The 20,560-nt window shown below is 36.6% G+C and overlaps 1 protein-coding gene across 1 annotated transcript in view; it reads right to left on the reverse strand.

Annotated features, from left to right (window-relative positions):
• CRIM1 (cysteine rich transmembrane BMP regulator 1) overlaps positions 1-20,560 on the reverse strand; it is a 296,241-nt gene that overhangs the window by 137,150 nt on the left and 138,531 nt on the right. Inside the window, exons 3-4 of the mRNA XM_053459281.1 lie at positions 15,907-16,149; positions 9,089-9,209 (exon numbers count right to left, since the gene is read on the reverse strand). Of these exons, the coding sequence (XP_053315256.1) occupies positions 9,089-9,209; positions 15,907-16,149 (364 nt within the window). The remainder of the gene's footprint in view (positions 1-9,088; positions 9,210-15,906; positions 16,150-20,560) is intronic.

A 20,560-nucleotide genomic window follows, 5' to 3' on the forward strand; every position in this document is an offset into this window, starting at 1 on the left:
AGAACATCAGGAGGTGCAAATGAAAACTGCTTCCCCCGCACAAAAGGTGTTATTTCCAAATATATTTCCAAAAAGTAATTGTGGTGTGAATTAAAAAAATAAAGTGGTCTTATCACTGGCAAAAATAATAGAATGGTCCAGTAAGAAATGTTCCTTGTGTTTATTCTGTAAGAGTTCTGTAGACAACCAGAATCAGGTTAACGTCCTCGCTTCCAAGTAGGTGAGGATGCATCAACCACCAAGGTGGGTGTAACAGTTCAGCTCTGTAAATTCCACAAACCCAGTAGGAGGACTATATTAATTCCAACTCACAAGTAAACATATTGCCATTATATGGTCACCTTTGGTGTATGACTAAAGTACGTCATCCCTGTGGACCACAGGAGGAACGGTCAATGCCCAATCACCTTACGGTATATTTGAGAAGAAATATTGATTAACCGAGAAAGTGTTGGGTCTATGGGTACATTCAGAATATATGTATGTTACTTTTATATCGATATCTAGTAATATTAAAAAATAAAATAATGAGATATAGTCATTTGCCTGGTCCCCCTCAATCGTTTTCACCCAATCCACTTCTAAATTGTAAGCTTGTTTGAGCTCCCACCTTTCGTTTCTGTAAGTTCACATTGTTATGTGACACACTACTTATATTCTATCTACCAATACAGCTGTGTACAGCTCAGAGGAACATGATGGTGCCTAAATAAAATAATATCATAGATTCTATGATGCCTTTTTCAACATAGGATTTTGAGGCTCCACTTTTAGCCACCTCTTTGCTGCTCTGCTTAGTTTACCAATATTCTGCTAATTTCATTATGTGTTACTGTTTGGGGTCTATTTTGATTATTCCCTATCCATATCCAATTGAAGGCACGTATTTGTCCTTGATGTATGGTATAAAATGTGTGAATTTGCATATATATGTTGCGTTGTTTATGGAGTGCCAGGTCTACATGGGGCACAGCTAAAATATTTCATTTCAATCTACTTTTTTTGCATGTTGGAAGGTAGGTGTTGATGGCTTACTTGTTTTTACAAGTGGTTGAAACGAATAAAGACATCAACATATTTTCCTTTTAAAAGCTGTGTTTTATAAGCTGTTTTAGATCAATTTGAACTAAACCTACAAAAATAAATGAATGTGAAATAGCTGAATATTTATGTCCTTGGGAACCCAGGCATCATGGCATTTCTGCAGTGGTAATGCCACATTAATTACACACTGTAAATGATAACACTGGTAACACGCTGTAATTGCACTCTTTATTCCAGAATTAATAGGGAATCCTAATGAAAGTTAATCCCTACACTATATGGGGGTAAGAACATTTCTGGGAGTCGTATAGACTTTAAAATGTCATTTGTGACCAAAGCCGCAATGAGTATTAATTAATGTTTAAAGAATAATATTTTTAAAAATCATACAGCATTGAATAAAAATTAAAAAAAAAAAAAAAAAAAACGAAAACAAAGTATTGCTTGTAGGAATAGGTAACTGTTGCATTCTATCATATACCTACCAACAGTCTCATTTTTGGGGAGAAAAAAACGTTTTCAGATGCTGACCTTCTGTCGTACCACTTTTGCAGTGGGGAGCATGGGCCAGTTGGCGAGATCCTCTCCTGTGGCTGGCCCAGGAAGGTAAAAAGGCAATAGCATAGACCTCCACTGCAGCTCGCAGGAACACTAGTGTCACAGGGTAGCTATTTGGCTAAGGTGAGTGGTTGACCCTGCCTTCATCCCACTTCATCGACTTCCCAAGTTGGTGTGACTTTGAGAATTTGCCCACTCACCCCAAGATTGGGGTAAAAAAATCTGAGAGTTCCTACTTCTTACATCTTTTGCATGATGGTAAGCAATAGCTTAGGATACAATGTAAAGGTTAAATTTTACCTATATATATATATATATTAAAGTCCTTACACACAACATAAAGCATTCCCACATGGATTTCACCAAGAACCAACAATAACTTCTCCCCAGCTTATTCTTGTAATTTGTTTTTATATTTTTTTGTTTTAATGCTGCAATACAACGCAACAAATAATCCAAGCATTACTTGTAATACAAAAAATAAAAAATAAAAGGTTACGCTGTCATTATGCAATGGAAAATGACATCCTAAGTCATGTCATGACGATTAACGACATAACAGGTCATCCCAATGCAAGTTACAAAAATGCAATGTAACGGCTTTACCGGCCAGGCCAAGCACGCAGACAGGAAAATAATGTAGCAGACGTTTCAGGACTGCTGAGCTTGAAAGATCAAAATGGTTTTCTTTCAATCTAAGCGATGGCTGGCATGCTATTAATTGCTATCAATTGCTATTAAACATATTTGCAATGGATGAGTGCACTTTTGACAGCCTGCATTCCCTCCCAAGGACCATTTGGAGCTTCGGAGCTGCCATTATAATTGTAATAACAAGTGAAAGTAAAATGTGAGACATAAAGAATGGCACTACTGTGCTCAGGACAAATTTCCCTCGACAATATGTATTTAATAACATGTGTCTCGGAGCTAAAAATGAAACGGAACAGTATTTTATTCTTGGCTCGCTTCTTTATTAAACTGCGAAATAATGAAAAACAGCTTTCTTTTAATAAACTATAAAAGAGCTTGTGTTATCGCTATATCCCTTGGTTCTAGGCACAAAGGGCACAGGGAAAATAGAAGGAAAAACATAAAATGTTGTTTAGTGTTTTTCATTTACCTCCAATTGTTTTTCATCAGCTTAGGAAATCCCTATTGATATATTAAAATATATTTGCTGCAAACATCATTGAGGGATGATCTTAGATATGCTGATGTATAACTCGAGAAGGGGGAGGGTATAAACTCGTGGAGATGACACATTCATTGTCTAAAGACAATGATTAAGTGAAGCTTACTTATGTTAAACTATACTTGTAATAGCCGTTATTTTAAAAGTTGGACTGGGAAAAAAAGTTTAATTTATCCACCTTTAGTGTTAACCCAACCCATTCTGAAAAAGGAACCTAGACAATTATCAACTATATTCCTTGTCGAGCTGAAACTATGTTATGTAGAGATGGACAGGCCCATTGCCTGGTTTAGGTCATTCCAGACATTAATTAACAGTTTGGGGAGGCAATGGTTGGCAAAGCATTACCTTCTTGGAGATAGCACCAAGGCACTATAACATAGATATGGTAAGAGTAGAAGACCATAAAATGCATCTACTCAACTCCAAAACATCGCAATGACTAACACCTCCCAAAATACCCTCCAACTAAACTAAAATATAACTATAATGCAAACAAAACATAAATTAAGCTCACAGATGCATCAATCTAAGGGACTGGCGATCCTATTTAGCAAGTACACAGAAACATAAACTCTTTTCTCTTCCAAACGCGACCTCTGAATCTCCTATGTGGGTCTAATAGCCCATTCATTAGCCCCACCACTTCCGTGGTTAATGGATGATAATTGCCACTGTAAGATCTAGCTTTGTAAATGTGCAAACTGCATATAAATCACACACCTTACTTTATTCTCTTTCAGTGCATGAGAACACAGTGAGAGACTTAAATATTGCTTGAAAGTATTTCCCGACTAACCCTTTTGTATTTTGTAATGTCTTGTCAACCATCACCTAGATGACCACACTAATTACCAATATATTTTGGAGATATACCGTACAAGGAGCATTTACTTGTTTATATTGTTTATATAATATATGCCTCTTTTACCTTTAGGATTGTGCTGCTTCTCAATATTGATCGTATTAATGCAACTGTTTTTGTTATCTTTTAGAAATGCAAATAAAACGGTTTTAACCCCTTAAGGACAATGGGCGGTCCCTATCCCCATTGAAAACAATGCATTTTGAGACCGTACATGTACGGGCTTTGTCATTAAGGGGTTAAACAGGTAAAAGTGTCTTTAAAAATATAACTTCACTCCTAGGAAACGCCAACTTCTGATTTGTACATAAAGATGGAAGCCACAATTAAAAATAATATACACTGTTCTTGTGCTATTGACAGTCAGCAAGGCTTTTGGAGCCTACATTTGCAAAACCTAATACTTTAGTGATTTAAAATCAACAGCTAAGCATTTTAAAGAAGGTGTTGCAGGCGTTTTCGTAACTGCAAACCCAATAAAACAAGAGATTTTCATTACCAGCGAAAATCAAAACAGTTCACTGATTTGAATCTCGCATGTATAAGTTTTAAAAGATTTTTAGTGTACATTGTGAATGTTTTTAGGGTAAACTGAACATTTTATCATTATCTATATGTTAAAAAATTTAGACGCCGTATGATCTTGAAAGCTGGCATGCAATCAGGTATCCTGTGCACCCAAGGACTATAGGTAAAATAAGGCTGATGGTTGCGACATGGGGCAAATATTTATAGCGCTGGGGCCACCAATGTATATTTCACTTTTAAACAAAGTGTGTGTCCACAGGGACTAAGATCTCTCTGAGTTGCCTTCTAATTTCGTGTTGAAATGGACTTCCCAATTCTCAACCTCCTTTATAATTACCTACCCATTCCAGAAAAAAAATAAAAGTTTTGTCAAAACTATCACCTTGAACATGGAGCAACCAGAGCAGACTCTACTGAGCCCATTGGATTGTCAATTCTCAGTATAGGAAACATTTAAATTAGAAACACGCTAAACACCCTACATTGCATATATCATAGTATTACAATAGAATTGTTTGTCTCGTGATACGCACTTTGCGCTGGAAAGATTTAAAACATTTTAAAAGCAAATCCATTTAACCACGCAGCCTCAGCAAAGGCCAAGGGCAGCCTGAAATGTTACACTTGTTTCTATGCCCGAGATGGAAAAATTGCACAAGCAGATAATGTTTGCTTTTGATTTGTCCAAACGTTAATATATTAATATTTTTTTTATTATTAAAATAACATTATTTCCATTATTTCTTTTTTGTGGATGAATGAAATTTAAAGACAAACAGTGACACATGTGCGCCACTTTGGCTATATGAAAAATCTGTGCTATTAGTCTTAATGGAGGAAAGCAATCCTTTCTTCCCATGACTTTAACAAGTTAATACGCATGGCTGATGCCATCTATTCACATGATGAATGTCAATGCATTTTCTAGCGACTGGACAGGTGTTAAACAAGATCTATGTTTGAGAGATCCCAATTTTATTTAATGTCTTCAGTGAATGAGGGACCAGAATGCAATGCATTGTTTTCATATATTGCACCCTAAATCAGAGAGGCTTATTTTGACGTTAATAAGGCTATGTGTGTGTCACATAGGGATCCCAATGTGTTTCAAGAGATTTATGTGGGATGATTATGAGAAAATACATAAATCTTTGGCAAGCAACAAGACAGTTGTAAGCAGGCCGTAGCAGTCAAAGCTTTCCGATAATCTGGGTTCTATTTTTGGGATATGGCAAATCACAGGTCTCTGGATTCTATTTGTAGATTCAGACACAGGTCTCGGTTGTATTAACAGGACATATGTTTGCTTTATCCTTGACAGTGATCATGTGAGTGAACAGGTACAAGTACAAGAATGAATATGAAATGGGCCTTCATTAGCACCTGTGTATGATCTTGTGTCCTGTTGTTGAGTGTATGGCTATTACAAAGTTCTTAGCCATTTCGTTTTTGGGAAGAGCATGTAACAACTGTTTCAACCTGAGAACAGGGTATAGAACAAAACATAAAATATTATTTACCTTCAATAATTCAATTAAACTTTCTATGGAAGAAGACCCAAGCTCCTTTTGGAATATGCCAATGTATTTTACGGCCAACCATACATCTAGTACCATGAGAGATATCATGAGTTAGATGTCTATGTCACTGTGTTTATGTATTCTTCTGGAGGTTATCTAGAAAGTTGGTGCATTCACCACAGAAACCAATGGAACGTTCCTGCTGAATCGGGCCTCATTGATTTAATATTGTGGTCAATCAAGAGCAGCTGATTCAACATAATGTCTCAAGTAATTTGCTGTTTGATGACCACCCAACGTATTCATGTATGAAAGAAAGCCACATTTGATAACCCTAGTTCTGATGGAAAAAAAATATTTCCATAGCAATTGCAACTAGAGAAAGATACCAACAGCCTGTGGAGCATCCGCTTTACTATTTATTACAAACTATTAGAATTCTGAACAAGTTATCAGACTCATCTTAAAGTCTAAAGAACATGCAGAATTATCAAGAAATATATTATCGAAGCAGTGGCATAATAAACTTGCACCGATTTAAAAGATAAAAAAGAGCCACTGTAATGCTACATACATTTTATCAAGAGAGTTTGCATTGGTTATTTCAATAATATATATTTATTTTTTTACTTAAAAATAAATTTTGTCTGCTGTTGCCTGAAGATAATTTGAATATTGTAAAGCCAGCTACGTCTGATTATTTCGCCAACCTTTCTAATACATAGCAAAATGCATGAATTACAGTTTTTTTGGAGATAAGCAAGTTAATATATTTTAAGGATTAAACCATGTCCAGGCCTTTGACTGTCCTTCCCCGCTGATGAATAGTAGTATAAGTGATTGTACAAGCTTTAGACCAACACAACTCACTTTTATTGAGCTGTTGGACCAGAGAATATGACATAAACATTTTGTTTTCATGGTATTCCTGGGAAGGTCTGAAAAATAAAGCGGTTTGTCTACAAATACAATGACAGAGAATGGCTTACAGAAAAGTAAACCCACAAATTTGTGGTCACTTTCTATATTTAGTAAAGTTTGGGTTGCATATTCCATAAAAACACACACAAAGTAGGCAAGTCATGAAGAGGACGTATCCTACAGGCCATGGACCTTTTGTGTGGCCTCTGATGGAGCATTTTACAGGTACTCTCTCGCAAGTATTACTAAAAAGAAATAAAATGGGTTATTGAAGCCATATTTATAAAGGGATTTCTTTTTTAATGAAGGCTCAAACCATGACACTTCAAGACATGATTGGATGTATGTTCTCTAGAAATAATGAGTGAAATATGAAGCTGTAAAAATAAAATAATAAACATACTGGGATAGGTTCATTCCATGGAAAAACAGAATTGGTATTTCAGAGTGAAGAACTGATATTTCCACTCATATCACAATGAATGCTTAAATATGTGTATGGTGGGCCATTTTGGACCAACAGCAGCAACAGGAGTGTGTGATAGGCTAAACCTGATAGACGTTTGTCTATCTTCCTAAATATATCTACACTAAACAAACTAAACAAACTGTCATTGAATATTAAAGTCTCTGGGCAGGGGAACATCATTAAGCCACGTCCACTGACTTTCCTCATACTGTTTGGGGCACGCCTATCCCCCTTCGTGAAGCCATTCACCTAGAGAAGAAGAGAGACCTTCAGGTGGCCCTGTGAGGCTCCCAGGTATGTTTATGTCTATTATTCGCATACTTTTCTTTTATTATACTCGTGTATAATAAAAACAGTTACATCATAATTTATAGAAGATATATATACATTGCTAAGTAGCATTGGAGTTTTAACTGTGCTTATCTAGTTATATTGTTTTAGTGTATTTTCTTCTATCTACAAAACATCTTTTCTTCCACTCTTTGCTATCGGGTTTAAGATTTACCGATCATTCGGACCTTAAACTCTCCCTTGAGCTCCTGTTTCAGCATGTTATGAAATTAGCCTATTAACAACCAAGTTATAAATCTGTCTCGGATATGATTAATGCTTTGCGAAATCTCTCTACTTGATTATTTTGGATTATGTGTACGCTACTCACAGTTTCTTTTTTCTTTTCTGTTAAGCAGAAAACACAATGAATTATTCTTAATTTGTTTCTTGACTGTTGCCGTTACTCATTTTTGCCTGGGATGCGTGAAGCGGAAACGTTCTCTGTCCCCTACGTTTTATAAGCCAGGCTTGCTTTCTCAGTGGTAGTAGTGATTTACCTAATCATTAGTGCCCATGCACTGTAATGCTTTCTCTCATTGAGATGTGGCTGTTAATAATATGTAAAACTCCCTCTTATTCCATTACCAGTCGCTAGATGCCCATTATGTGCCTGGCTGTTAGCCAGTGTTCTTTAAATTAAGAAACAGTATTGCTGAGACAAATGAAATGTTATTCCTAATTATTTTAAAAATTCCATTAAAATAGCTGTATATACAGTATACGTGTGTGTGTGCATGTGTGTGTGTGTGCATGTGTGTGTGTGCATGTGAGTGTGTGTGCTATAGAGTTTTGCGAAGTGCTTCTTAAATCAAGCAAGTGTGTGAACGGTTAAATGCATTTTTTATGCTATTTTTGTAAAATACAGTAATTGAATCTGTCATTCTTAAATAAATAGCCGTTACATATTATTCTTTGCCAGAACTAGCCAGGTGTGGAGTACAGCAGACACGTACAAATGAAAACAAATTAAATTGCCAACATTTGGTCCAGGACAAAGAACGGCAAGAAAGTGCAAAGCAGAGGATCTTGTACTAAAAGTCCCATCGCCCAATTTGTAGTTAAATAGCATACAGTTGATTTTGTATATGACCATCCCAAAATCTGTTACAAGAGAAACATCTTTTTGAAACTATTATTTTAGTTTTTGGTTGGTAATGAGAGGGCAGTTGCCCGTTTGGGAATGCATTGCCCCAGTGTTGGGCTGACGTCTTTAATCAAAGCTTTTGGAACCTATTTTTCTACATTGGCCCAATAAAAGGTGTTACGACTCCAGGGCCAAAGTGGCTATATCTGTTTTCCATATTGCCGTTATGGAGACTGGAATTAACCACTGGTGGCACCCAGAACAGAATAGAATCTGACTCAACAAGTAATTCAAGTAAGGTGGTCTAGTTGCCATAGTAACCAATGCTATTATCCTACTGTTTTAGCCATTTTGTCACATGCTTCAAGACATCATCATCATAATTTCTTTTACACAGAACTCTCCCAATGTATGTGACATCACTGATGTCCTTTTTTTCTAAGATCAGGCACCACATTTATGAAAAAAAACTTTTGGGTCCCAAAATTAACTTAAAAGTTATATCAAGCAAATAAGAAATGTTGGCCACTTTGGTCCTACCAAACCAAGTCTTTTATTATGAACAACAAACCTCGTAGGCAGGGTACAGCATCCATCGGCGGTGAGCCGGACTTGTGTCTCATAGCTATCTGGTGGGCATACAACTTGCTGAACTGGAGGGCACTCCACTGTGCTGCAGTCCACGCTGAAGACTGAAAAGAAACAAGGACACTTTACTGATACGGAATCCTTGTAGTTACACAACTGCATTTACAAAAAGAATAAAGAGCACTTCTGATGGAAAACAGTGGAGTGGAGCAAACAGAAGAAGCACTCTACTGGTTGCTATGGTGACGACACCACTTTTACCATTGTGCATGTTATACCAATGCCAAATATGTTCAATCAAAGGTTAAAAATCCAGCACATAAACAATTAAGAACATATACATTGTTATAATCACGTCCCTAGAAAAGACAGGTTGGGATTAAGTGATGGCAGTCTCAATTTTTGACAAAGATAAACATAGCTTTGGGCAAAGCTTTAATTGTTGTCACTATTCGTACTTATGTCAGATATATTTAGCCACATTTAGCTGAAGTACACCCAGAAACTGAGAAAAAGTGATCGTGTCCTTTTGTTATATTTAGTTCTAAGTTACTTTACGAAAATCGTGTGAATTTGAAATATTTAAAGAATTTAAATGTCTCTTTATCTACAGAACAATGAAGCTTAATTATGCCATGGCCTAGATAAAAAAAAAAAAAACAATGGTTTGGTACTTCTTTAATTATCTTTGGTTTCATGCTGTATTAGCAGAAACTGCTTTATATTGCTTACAAGGTTAGCGTGAAGATCAGGTAGGACTGATAGAACCCTTTTTTTTTTGTTAACAAGAAAAAAACCTTTAACCCTGGTACAAGTAGTATTATAATGAGAGTTTGCTAATCTATTAAAGGGAAAGTCCGACTGGAACACCAACTATTGATATTATTACATTAAATTGCATTGCTATAACAATTTATAGTTCTTACATGATATAAGCTGCATATATTTGTCACTTGTATGTGTTTTAGCTTTACCTTAGCCATACCTGGAAACTCTCTAGCTATGGCTACATAGAACAACCCTTGCAGGATGAGGGAATGAGGTCCTGCTGACATCAGCAGGTGGTCCCACTGACATCGCGGGTGGTCCCACAGAGGTTGCGGGACACATGCCACTTTTGTTGGGGAAGTGGATGGGGCAGTGGGGCAATTTGCAACACCGATTGCGCGTTTCAGAATTTCCCCGCAGTGACGCGGAGAAGCAGCGGTTCATCTGAAGTCTCTGGGCGAAAAACCAGAGAGTTTCCAGATATGATCTTAGCCCACTATGCTAGACAACCATCCTAAATCCTTATTGTAATGTCTAATTCCTAATAACTCAGCAGGGCCCACTGACTAATGAGAGTCTATGGAGCAAGGGACATCATTAGATAAGCAAACTTCATTAGCATGGCCATAAAATGATTAGCATGGTGTGACATTTGAGCAAGGAAAGTCACCCAAATGTGTATCGTCCCATGAGAATTCCCCTGTAAGGACAACAAAAAGAGACTTTGCTCTAAAAATAATATTTGTGGATATTAAAAAGTAGAGATTTTGTTCTGTGCAGTTGCAAGACAAATGTCTGAAAATGTTTAGATAAAGATAAATTTGGCTCATACGCACAGTCCCACTCACAATCCTACAACCGACACTCAAATCATTTTTTTCCCTAGCTATAACAGTATATTAATTATTTTCGTCAAGACAGACCTGTCAACTGTCAAAAGAGCTCCACTTTTGGTGACCTGAAAATTATGTGTTATTGTAGTGTCAAGATTTTAATATGAGATGATAACATGTAACATTTTTTTAAAAAATCAAGTGCTTTTAAAAACAATCCATTAGGAATAGATATCTGTCAAAAATATTGTCTGGTATACCTAAAAAATGCAATTGCTACTAACTGTTCCAGCTCAAGAATATCCAACCCTTTTTCCACAAAAAAGTTACTAAATCATTTTTATTTTTTAAGCATTTTTATTTTACTTTTGTTTTAATTTTCTGTAACCTGTTCCACATTTTATTGGGTGTTAAGGTAAACTAAAGCTAACTTGCACATTTAAGAACCTTCCCAATTCTAAATAACTGTTGGAGAACCCGTAAGAGAGGTCAATTATTAAAGGAAAAGTGAAATATAGAACTTAACAACAGACAAGAACCATCTTGTCTGCCATCTTGGGCCATCTTGTCTGCCTATTTTTTCCTGATGTAAAGACTTAGACCTAATCAGTCTTTGGTGTTGTCTTAGATTAAGGATAGTCGTATGCCTATCCCATGTATGTTTAATTGCCCCACTTTATTAGCCTCTACCATGTCTGCAGAGAGGCTGTTCTACTTATCGACCACTCTTTTTCCGTAAACATATTTATTCTACATCTACACCTATTGCCCTGTAGTTCTAGATTATGTTGTAATTTTTCTGTTTTTTTCCTTTTAAATAAACTCCCCTCCTGTACTTGTTAAACTCCTTTAAGTATTTAAATGTTTCTGCCACATCTCACTTTCTCCTCTGTTCTCCAAGCCATACATATTGAGATCCTTTAGTTTTTCCTCTTGTGTTGGTGATATCAATCAGGTAGGCTATCTATGACAATCACACAAAGCCGAAAGACAGGTAGGTCGATATGTGTTGTCTAAAATATCTGTTTTTGTGAGGCTTTTGACATTTTTAGAGAGCTGCCTTTAGATAATGGAGGCAATTTTAAATAAGATCACTTTCATTACTGCAAGAGAAACATCTAATTCTCATGATCTGCATATCTATGTACTAACATCATAGAAACCTAACCTGAGATCAACTGAGTAAACTCTGTATACCATACCACCCTTTAAAAGAATCGAAAGATCGTATATCTTTCCTTCGAGTCACAGAAAAAAAAAGTATTTCTTGTTCCCCTTTCCCATCATTAGTATTGTCCATTGATGTGGAAACTTGGACCATACCAAGTAATGACTGGGAACAGATTCATGTTTTCTAGAATTACATTTTGGTGAAAAATGTGTGTTTATTGGGTGAGGTTACCGGTACAAGCATTCCACATTTTCACCGACCTTTTCATGTAGTTTTGCAGTTTGAGGAAGCTGACACCTTTATAAAAACATAGTGCATCTCGATGAAAAAATATGCCCCTCAAATTAGAAGAACTTATTTCCGTCTAATATAAGGAGTATGTCCATAGGTGGTACACAAATCCTGATTAACCCCTTAATGACAAAGCTCAAAATGCATTGTTTTCAATGGGTTTTGGGACCGCCAATTGTCCTTAAGGGGATAAAATGTATACAAAGTCTGTGCCACAATTTTTGGTGTGATTTTGTGAATTTTTATATTAGACAGAAAGAAATATAATTGATGAAGCGTATCTTTCATCGACATGCATTTAGAATAAAATTACTTAGGCTAAACAGGTATGTAAAGACCATTTAAAGCTGGCATGTCCAAAGTCCGGCCCGCGGGCCAATTTGCGGCCCGTGTTCCGGACTGATAAGGCCCCACAGATAAGTTGCCCAATTAAATTTGCATTTAATTTTAATGGTTCAAAGAATGTCAGGCAAAATGGTCGGCCCTCGCACATGTTCACTTTATCAAATCTGGCACTCTTCGAAAAAAGTTTGGACATGCCTGATTTAAAGCAAACAAGATTTTAGGTTTTTAGTGAGATTTTAGGTTTTGCACCCATCGACATAACCCCCCTCTTCTCTTATATTATAAAACACCCTGCCTTCTTTTCAACTGCTGTGATGTGTGCCATGCTGTAATGTACTTGTAGTTAATGATATATTAGTATTAAACACTTTACTTTCGGAAATTATGAAGAAATATTGCTAAGTATAGATTTCTTTGAAACTCACATCTCATTTCTCCCTTACAAGCATGACACATTTTCAATAAAGAATGATATATGCCTAGAAAAGAAATGCCAGAATGTCAAATTATCAATGGGCTTGGATAACAATACAAAACCTTGTACCCTTCAAGCTTTGCAATCTCAACATTTTTCTTTCTGAGTTCAGAGTACACGTCTCAATCAATGACATATTATCCTGTAAGCCCTTGACATGGTACCAATAAAAAAATTATAATTTTTTTTTTCTATGATATTCCTCTATGAAGGCATTCACCTGTTCTATACCATTCCCTCGGCACCATATCTGTTCATTTACCGGTACATGTAAAACATTTCAATTATTATTACATATAGTTTGACATACAATGGAGTACAGAACTGTGTTTTCATTTTTGTTGTTATATTAAATGTATTCTATCTGCTCTCTGTGTTGTAGGTTTCCACTCTTTCACATATAACTTTATGGTAAAAAAAAGTTCCTTTTGTATGGTTTCCCAATATTTCCCACTATGTGTTGGGCACATTTATACATCACAATCAAGAAAAGGTTTCTCCCCATGAGACCATTGACATAATATATTATATAAGCTCTCGACAGCAGAGCCATATTCCTCTTCTGTATTAGTGTGTCTTAACGTGTGTAAATGTGTGGGTTTTTGTTGTTGTTGTCAATTTTAGTGTTACCTTTATTTTTCCCTCTCTGTAATCGTCTTAACAGAATTTACTAAAGCTCAATCAGTAAAAGTGATGAATAAAACTAATTTACTAGGAGGTGTGAAGCTGAAAAGTATATATCTTCCTTGATGTCATACCCTAAGCATCAGACTCGTAAAGACTAGACCCTTATAGCATAGTTGGTGTCTTTTTAGGGCATCGTGGGAGAAGAGTGGATGTGTTTTTTCCTGCAGACATACCACTTGTAGCACATCACCAATTTTTACCCCATTATTACTTCTTATCTATGCTCCATCTATGAAGTCTGCTATTAATTTTTCATTTTTATGGACGTTTGTGCCTAGTGGAGAATCCTGGTGTTCTTTTGTACATATTACATGAAAAATGTAATAAATAAACAAACCTGGGAGCACTATTCAATGGTAGAAGCAATTCTCATATTTGCATACACACACACTTAGACTTACTATCAGCAATCAAGGCTTTTCTTTTTTATTGGTTCATTTGGCATTCACTGTGATAGCATCTATAACTGTGAATGAATGTGTTAGCAATTCATAGAGGAACATCAGAGGAAAAAGCACACATCACACATATTTCACTGCTTCAGAGAAACTGTGAACTTGAAGGCACGCTGAGAAGCAGCAATCTTCAAAAGTTTTTTTATCGAGCTTAGTAAACTTCCAAGCAGGTGTTTACGTACTGCAACCACAGCGTGTAAACACCAAAAACACATATGCCACTTTACTCTACATCTCTGATGTCTAATTTGTGGCCTAGGGAAATATTCATGCCAATAAGGAAGAAATAATAACATGTAGCGCCAACTGTTATATGTCAGACTTTAGGCTACCAATATTAGTTTCACTTTTAAACTGCTGGGCTCCAGAACACAGTTTCCTCAGATCCCTTGATACGGTACCATATGATATTCATTCTTGCACCTTCACTGTTACAATGTAAAGAGGAACACTGATTATGCAGGATCGTCTTTGACTGGCCTCATGGTAGGACCCATAACTTTGCCAGGAACCCTAGTTAAGAGTTTGTACCATAATTAGATTGGAAAGAAGAAACACAAAAACTTCAAAAATGTATAACTGGAAGGTGCATTAGTACAATTGACTTGTATCTTCAGGGAGCATGAGAGGTCATAGTTTTCAGAGAAGTCTCACACATTTTGTCCAAAGCTGTCCTATTCCACCTAGCAGCAATGTCAAAATCTTGTGGAAAGAGAGTTTCAGGTGAAACCAGTTGTCTCTAATTGAATTATTTTTTTCAATTTACCAAAAAATCACAATTTGGTAATTTCTAACCCTCAGTACTTTAAATACTAACACAACTCCCCTGCAAGAACTTTATTTTATATTAGTGGCAGACCACATCAGTAACCATCATCAGCATTTTCACTTAAACATCCTTATTGTTTGCAAATGAAAGTGCACTTACTACTAATTCATATTTAGGAACCTATACACGGGAATGTGGTCTAAACTTTAATTTGTTTTTTTTTTCTAAATAGAGCTTAATACGGCATATTTACAAAATAAAAAAGCTTTTTACTCTTTTTTTGAATCTCTACAAAAATTGAATTGTGTTTCCGTAATTATCCCTCTACAATAAATGTTTGGAAATCAAATTTACATTTAGTTATTTAGCGTAAACTGCTCCCATATTCAGCAATCCTCGGTTGAAACAGGTTTGATAAATAGGATAATGAAAAGTCCATCGAAAATGCAATATATATATGCAGGTTATTGAGTAGTAATGTTCTGACACTTTTTTTTTAGGCAAACGAAAAAAGTATAAACTATAGACGAAAACATTTAGCAATCTCGGCATGTTATTTACTTACTGTTGCTTTCGTGGTTTCGTCATTTTAAAATGTAAAGCTGTATTTTAATATTTTGAGCGAAGGAGAACTGAGGGGCTAAATTTTTTCTTCAAAAATTACTACTTTTAGGGACTCCACCTTGTTTCGCTTATATTACTGTAATATAAGTAGCTATGTTTTTTGCTAATATTGCACAAATGCATTTCAGCCCAGGTAAAGTTGACTTCTATTAACAGTAGCTTTAGGTGTAGTGATCACTGACCTATCGAAGACCCCAGAAAGCTTACGCAGTCCACTTTTTTCCTGGTGCATTTGATCTTTCCAATTTAGAATTCTAATGTCTATGACAGTTTCCTCTTTAAGCCATAAGTGGATCACCACTACCTTAAAACAAAACATATATTTCTAACAACGCACATAACCAATAACAATAAAATGTATTTTGAGATCTCTTTTAGGTTACCTGGCTTGCATTCATAGAGGTCACAGCATTCCCCGGGTTTGCCTGATGCCTTGGATACAAGTATGTTTAAGTAGCCAGGTTGGCAGACCTTTCTTAGGCACCCTGCGGGATTGCACACACAGCGACTTGGTAACGGGCAGCAGTCACCGGGTGGGGCGTAACCTTCAATGAGGATGGAGTCTTCTGCACACTGCGGGGAGAACTGTACCTCGCAACGAGCTGTTGAGCAGTCTGGCTTCTCCTCTGCAAGAACAAACAAACAAAAACATCAGTGAAAGCTAACAAGTAGCAAATTATCTACTGTCCTCAACCACCATACAACCGCAACAAGAGGACACAAGCATAAACTAGAGGGGCAAAGGTTTAATGGTAACATCAGAAAATATTACTTTACGGAAAGGGTAGTGGACGCATGGAATAGCCTCCCAGTGGAAGTGGTAGATGTTAATACAGTAAAGTCATTTAAGCAAGCATGGGATAGGCATAATGCCAAGCTAGATATAGGATAAGGGCAAGTACTAAAGGAGAGTACTCAGAGGTTGGGCAGACTGGATGGGCCTTCTGGCTCTTATCTGCCGTCACTTTCTATGTTTCTATGTTTCTATGTTTCCCAACATTTCAGGAGTCCACATTGGGACACCTGTTTCAGGGGTGTGTGGGCAGGGCTAGAGGCATGGAAGTTGCAATGGAAGTCTGTGCTGCAATAGAACAGAATACTATTGAATATTATATTTACATCTCCTGTTGCCAGTCAGGGGAGATTAGAGGATCTCCCATAATATCCACTGTCAGCACAAGCTAGATAGCTATGTGGGACCGTGCCTGAAAAAACGGGAATGCACAGCCCTGTTGTGTTGTCTGCAATAGTAGTGGTCAGTGAGACAGAAGTAATAAGCATGGGCATCACATTTTCCTGGATTTCACATGAGGAATACTTCTCATCAGCTCATTTATGACAAGCAGCTTGGCTTTGACAATCTGTGAACCTGTAATTAAGCTGACAAGTGCAAACAGTGATACCTGAAGTCATTAATATTAATAATGAGGATCATAGCAATATATATGCTAATAGAAAGTACCTCAGAGGTTCACAGGTTCAACGTTAGTATGTTTTGTCCTTGAGGGAAAATGAACTTAAGTCAGCAATATCAGCAATAAAAACACACATCTCAGAAGAACCAAGAGAACACAAGACTCCAGGGAGTAATCCAGAATTTCACAGATCTTTAGAATAACTGATATAAGGATTGTTGGAAAAGTCCCCAAAACGAAGGGGAAATGAAGCAGTTTATTATCACTATGAAGATAGGAAGGGACTAACAGCCATAGCTACATAACCCTATGACTAAGGGCAGATAACGTGAAACATGTATGGCGGTTATGGTCCATTTCTCCTCCTATATTATGTGCATATGACAATGAAATATGAATCCAATGAAGATTGCACACAGTAATTGGGTTTTTCTCACTGTGGACTGATTGCTGGTTGTCCTTTAAGTTTTTAACAAATGCAAACTCTGGTAAACCAACAGGAGATGAAATGTCTGTTCTATTTCATCTGTTTTCCATAAGTAGCTACATAGCCCTACTAGACAGAAAAGCTCAGCAGGACACAGACCTCTCCGACTGAGAAAGACTTCATTTTTTTGACATTGAAATAACATTAAAAAACATATAACTGTACCTTCAATGGTTATTTTCTAAGATCACATTTGTTTATCCTCAATAAGCGCTCATTCCATTTTAGTCTACTTTATTTTCCCATTAAACAAATGTTGTTTTTTTCCAAATACAAACTTTGACAACAGCGAAACAAGCCATCAACTCTGAAAATGATTCATAAACACAGATACCTCCAATGTTATGTTAGGTGAACACCGACGGCTTGGGGTAACTAGAACACAAGACTTCAGTGAATCTTTTCACTAATGCTTTTTGAAATGAGCAGTAAATGAGTTGGAAACAGGAGAACATCACAGATCAGGGACGTAATCAAATATGAATTCCAAACTGTTCGTACTTGTGTATTCAGAAGCGTGCTGTCAAGCAATGTATCAGAAATCTCAATGAGTTCTGGAGCGTTATTTCATGCTAATACATTCGCTCTGTGCAGGACTGCTTTTGCGTTTTAAACGTGTAAAAAAAAAGAATCAAAAGCATATTACCGTATATTGCTAGACTTATGAAGTATACATTTCTTTGACAAAACAGTATAGTAGTTTAAATTCTGCAGGCAGGGAATAATAAAATAGGAGATTTCTTTTTTGTACCTGTCTCACAGCGGAATATATGCGCTGATAGTAAGCTGAACCGCAGGAAACTAATCTACATTAAGCAGTGAGTTAAAAATATATACATATAAATAAAAATGGCAGATAAGGTTTACTTGTTCACTTAAGACTACGTGTTAAAGTGACATTCAATTTTTTTTCCAACCTTAGAAAATGATTAGGCAAACCTTACTGATCTTGAAACGATGGTTTGCAGAATTGTTCCTTGAGCGTTTACATGCAGATGTACTATTTAAGTGAAGAGCTGAGGAATCTTTTGGACATTCGAGTGTTAGTCTCATCCACTCCTGGTGCCAACCTCAACACAGGTGTCTCGATTTGGAAACCTAAAATGTTGGGGGTATGGATGAGGTCTTGCAATATTGGCTGGCCATATGGTTGTAGTCGCCCATTCTTGTAATCAATAGGAAAGATCTCTAATTCTGGTAATATCCTCATACACAACATTCTGAGCTTATGGAAAAGGACAAGAAAAATATGAACCCCATAGTGGTCTTTTCTTTCTATTCATAGTAATAAAGAAATGTGCCCTTATCAATGTTTACATAGTGAGAGCCGCGCTCGGAAACCCTTACCCTTTCAGAAGCCAGAGGTTAGTTCACAGTGCATGTTGCTGAAAGAGTTAACTTAATGGACCACATTTGAATTATTCAGATACACTGAAATATCAGCCCTGCAGTTTTGTGCCTGTCAATTGCCTGGATATTGGCACGTTCCAGCCTAAACGCACATGATCCTTAGATAAACAGTTTGCTAAGGGAAAGCTAACCCGTTGCAGGGCATAATTTAAGTGTTTAGAAAAGCAAACAGTTCTTTGGTTTCTCTGTACTATTCTAATGTTTGCTGTTCACATCCTATCTAAGGAGCCAACGCCGGTTGTGAATGCTCTTTATAGCTCCATCAGCGAAGTAACTTAATCATTTAGTCTAATCTTACAAGAGCAGCCAAGGAATATGTATAAATAACCCTGTTGGACAGGCCAAGGACCATAATCAGAAACACCTCTAGTTATCATTCAGAATTACTTCTTATTCAGGGAATGTACTAAATGAAAGTTATGTCAACATATTGGGTCAGGTTCTGTGGAGCACAGTGGCCATCACTGTCAGGTTTTCAGGTATGAATCTGCACACCTCAAGCTCTATTCTAAAAAAAATATCTTAAGGTTGGCCAAGTAACAATTTAGACTCATGAACTCATATAAATTTAGAAAATCAGAAACATCTACCATGTCTCCATCTCCCATGAGTTAAACTTGGCCACAGTAGTTCTAGGATGTAGGTTGGCGGCCACCTTTAATTGCCAATAAACAAATGTAGCTGTGTGACTGCTTATGATCCAGTTCTGAAATATATGTATATGTATATGCCTAACAGAAATAATTCTGGGAAATAGATCTAAAAAGTCTGCTCTAAATTATCAGAGAAACAAGAATTCATTTGATATTACTGGCAGGGTTTGGCACTGGGAAGAATAATGGCTTTATATACCCACCACCGGACAGCTGCTAGGTCGATGGCCAAAACTAGGATCTCTGAATCTGTAGAATCCGAGGAGAATTGCCTAACTATTTTCACTGTTTAGTTATCATCCCTTAAAAAAAGGAATAAGGGAACATGATGCCGTCTTTCAAAACCTTCTTAGATCATTGCTTAAAAAGCTGATCAGTGCTCGAGCTTGGCAGCCAATAATAGAGAAAACACCTGAAGGTCTATTAACAAGGGACACTAGTATACACGAGCTCATATATGGAGCAACAGCACTTGTGAAGACCTGCTAAGCCAAGGAGTAGCCCTCATCCTGTAAAAATTTCACTTTCATGTTTTGATTTATCATTTGAAGTGGATAGCCAAGTGTTTGATATTTCTTCAGAATTTGCAAAGGAATAAAAGCAGACTGATGAATAAGGAAAAGAAGCAAGAAATGGTAAGTTTTAATTCTGTAAAAGATGTGTTATTGGGCTGGATACTCTACCTGAACAAACAAATCAATAAACATTTTAAAACCCAAGGTTTCTGAGCGTCCTTCCTCAAGTTATCCTGTCTAGGTGTGTTCACGGGGGTATATGCTGAAAACCTGTACTGTTCTTAGAAGAGTAGATGTGTAAAAACTGTGTTATGTACTATTTACCGATTTATATAGCATCTTCATATTCCATAGTGCTGTACAATGGGTAAACAGGACATAACAAGTAGTGCATCACATAATTTAGATAATATAATTATATAAAAATATACTAAAAATAATATATAATTATGTGTATCTAAAGCTTGCTCATGAGAACTGTATTTAGGAATCCTCCTATGGTTTGTTTGCTAGGGTATCTGATAATCACCAATGCCAGTCAGTGCCTCATAAAGGGT

The sequence above is a fragment of the Spea bombifrons genome, chromosome 3 (genome assembly GCF_027358695.1).
Source record: "Spea bombifrons isolate aSpeBom1 chromosome 3, aSpeBom1.2.pri, whole genome shotgun sequence".
In the NCBI taxonomy this organism is placed as follows: Eukaryota; Metazoa; Chordata; class Amphibia; order Anura; family Pelobatidae; genus Spea; species Spea bombifrons.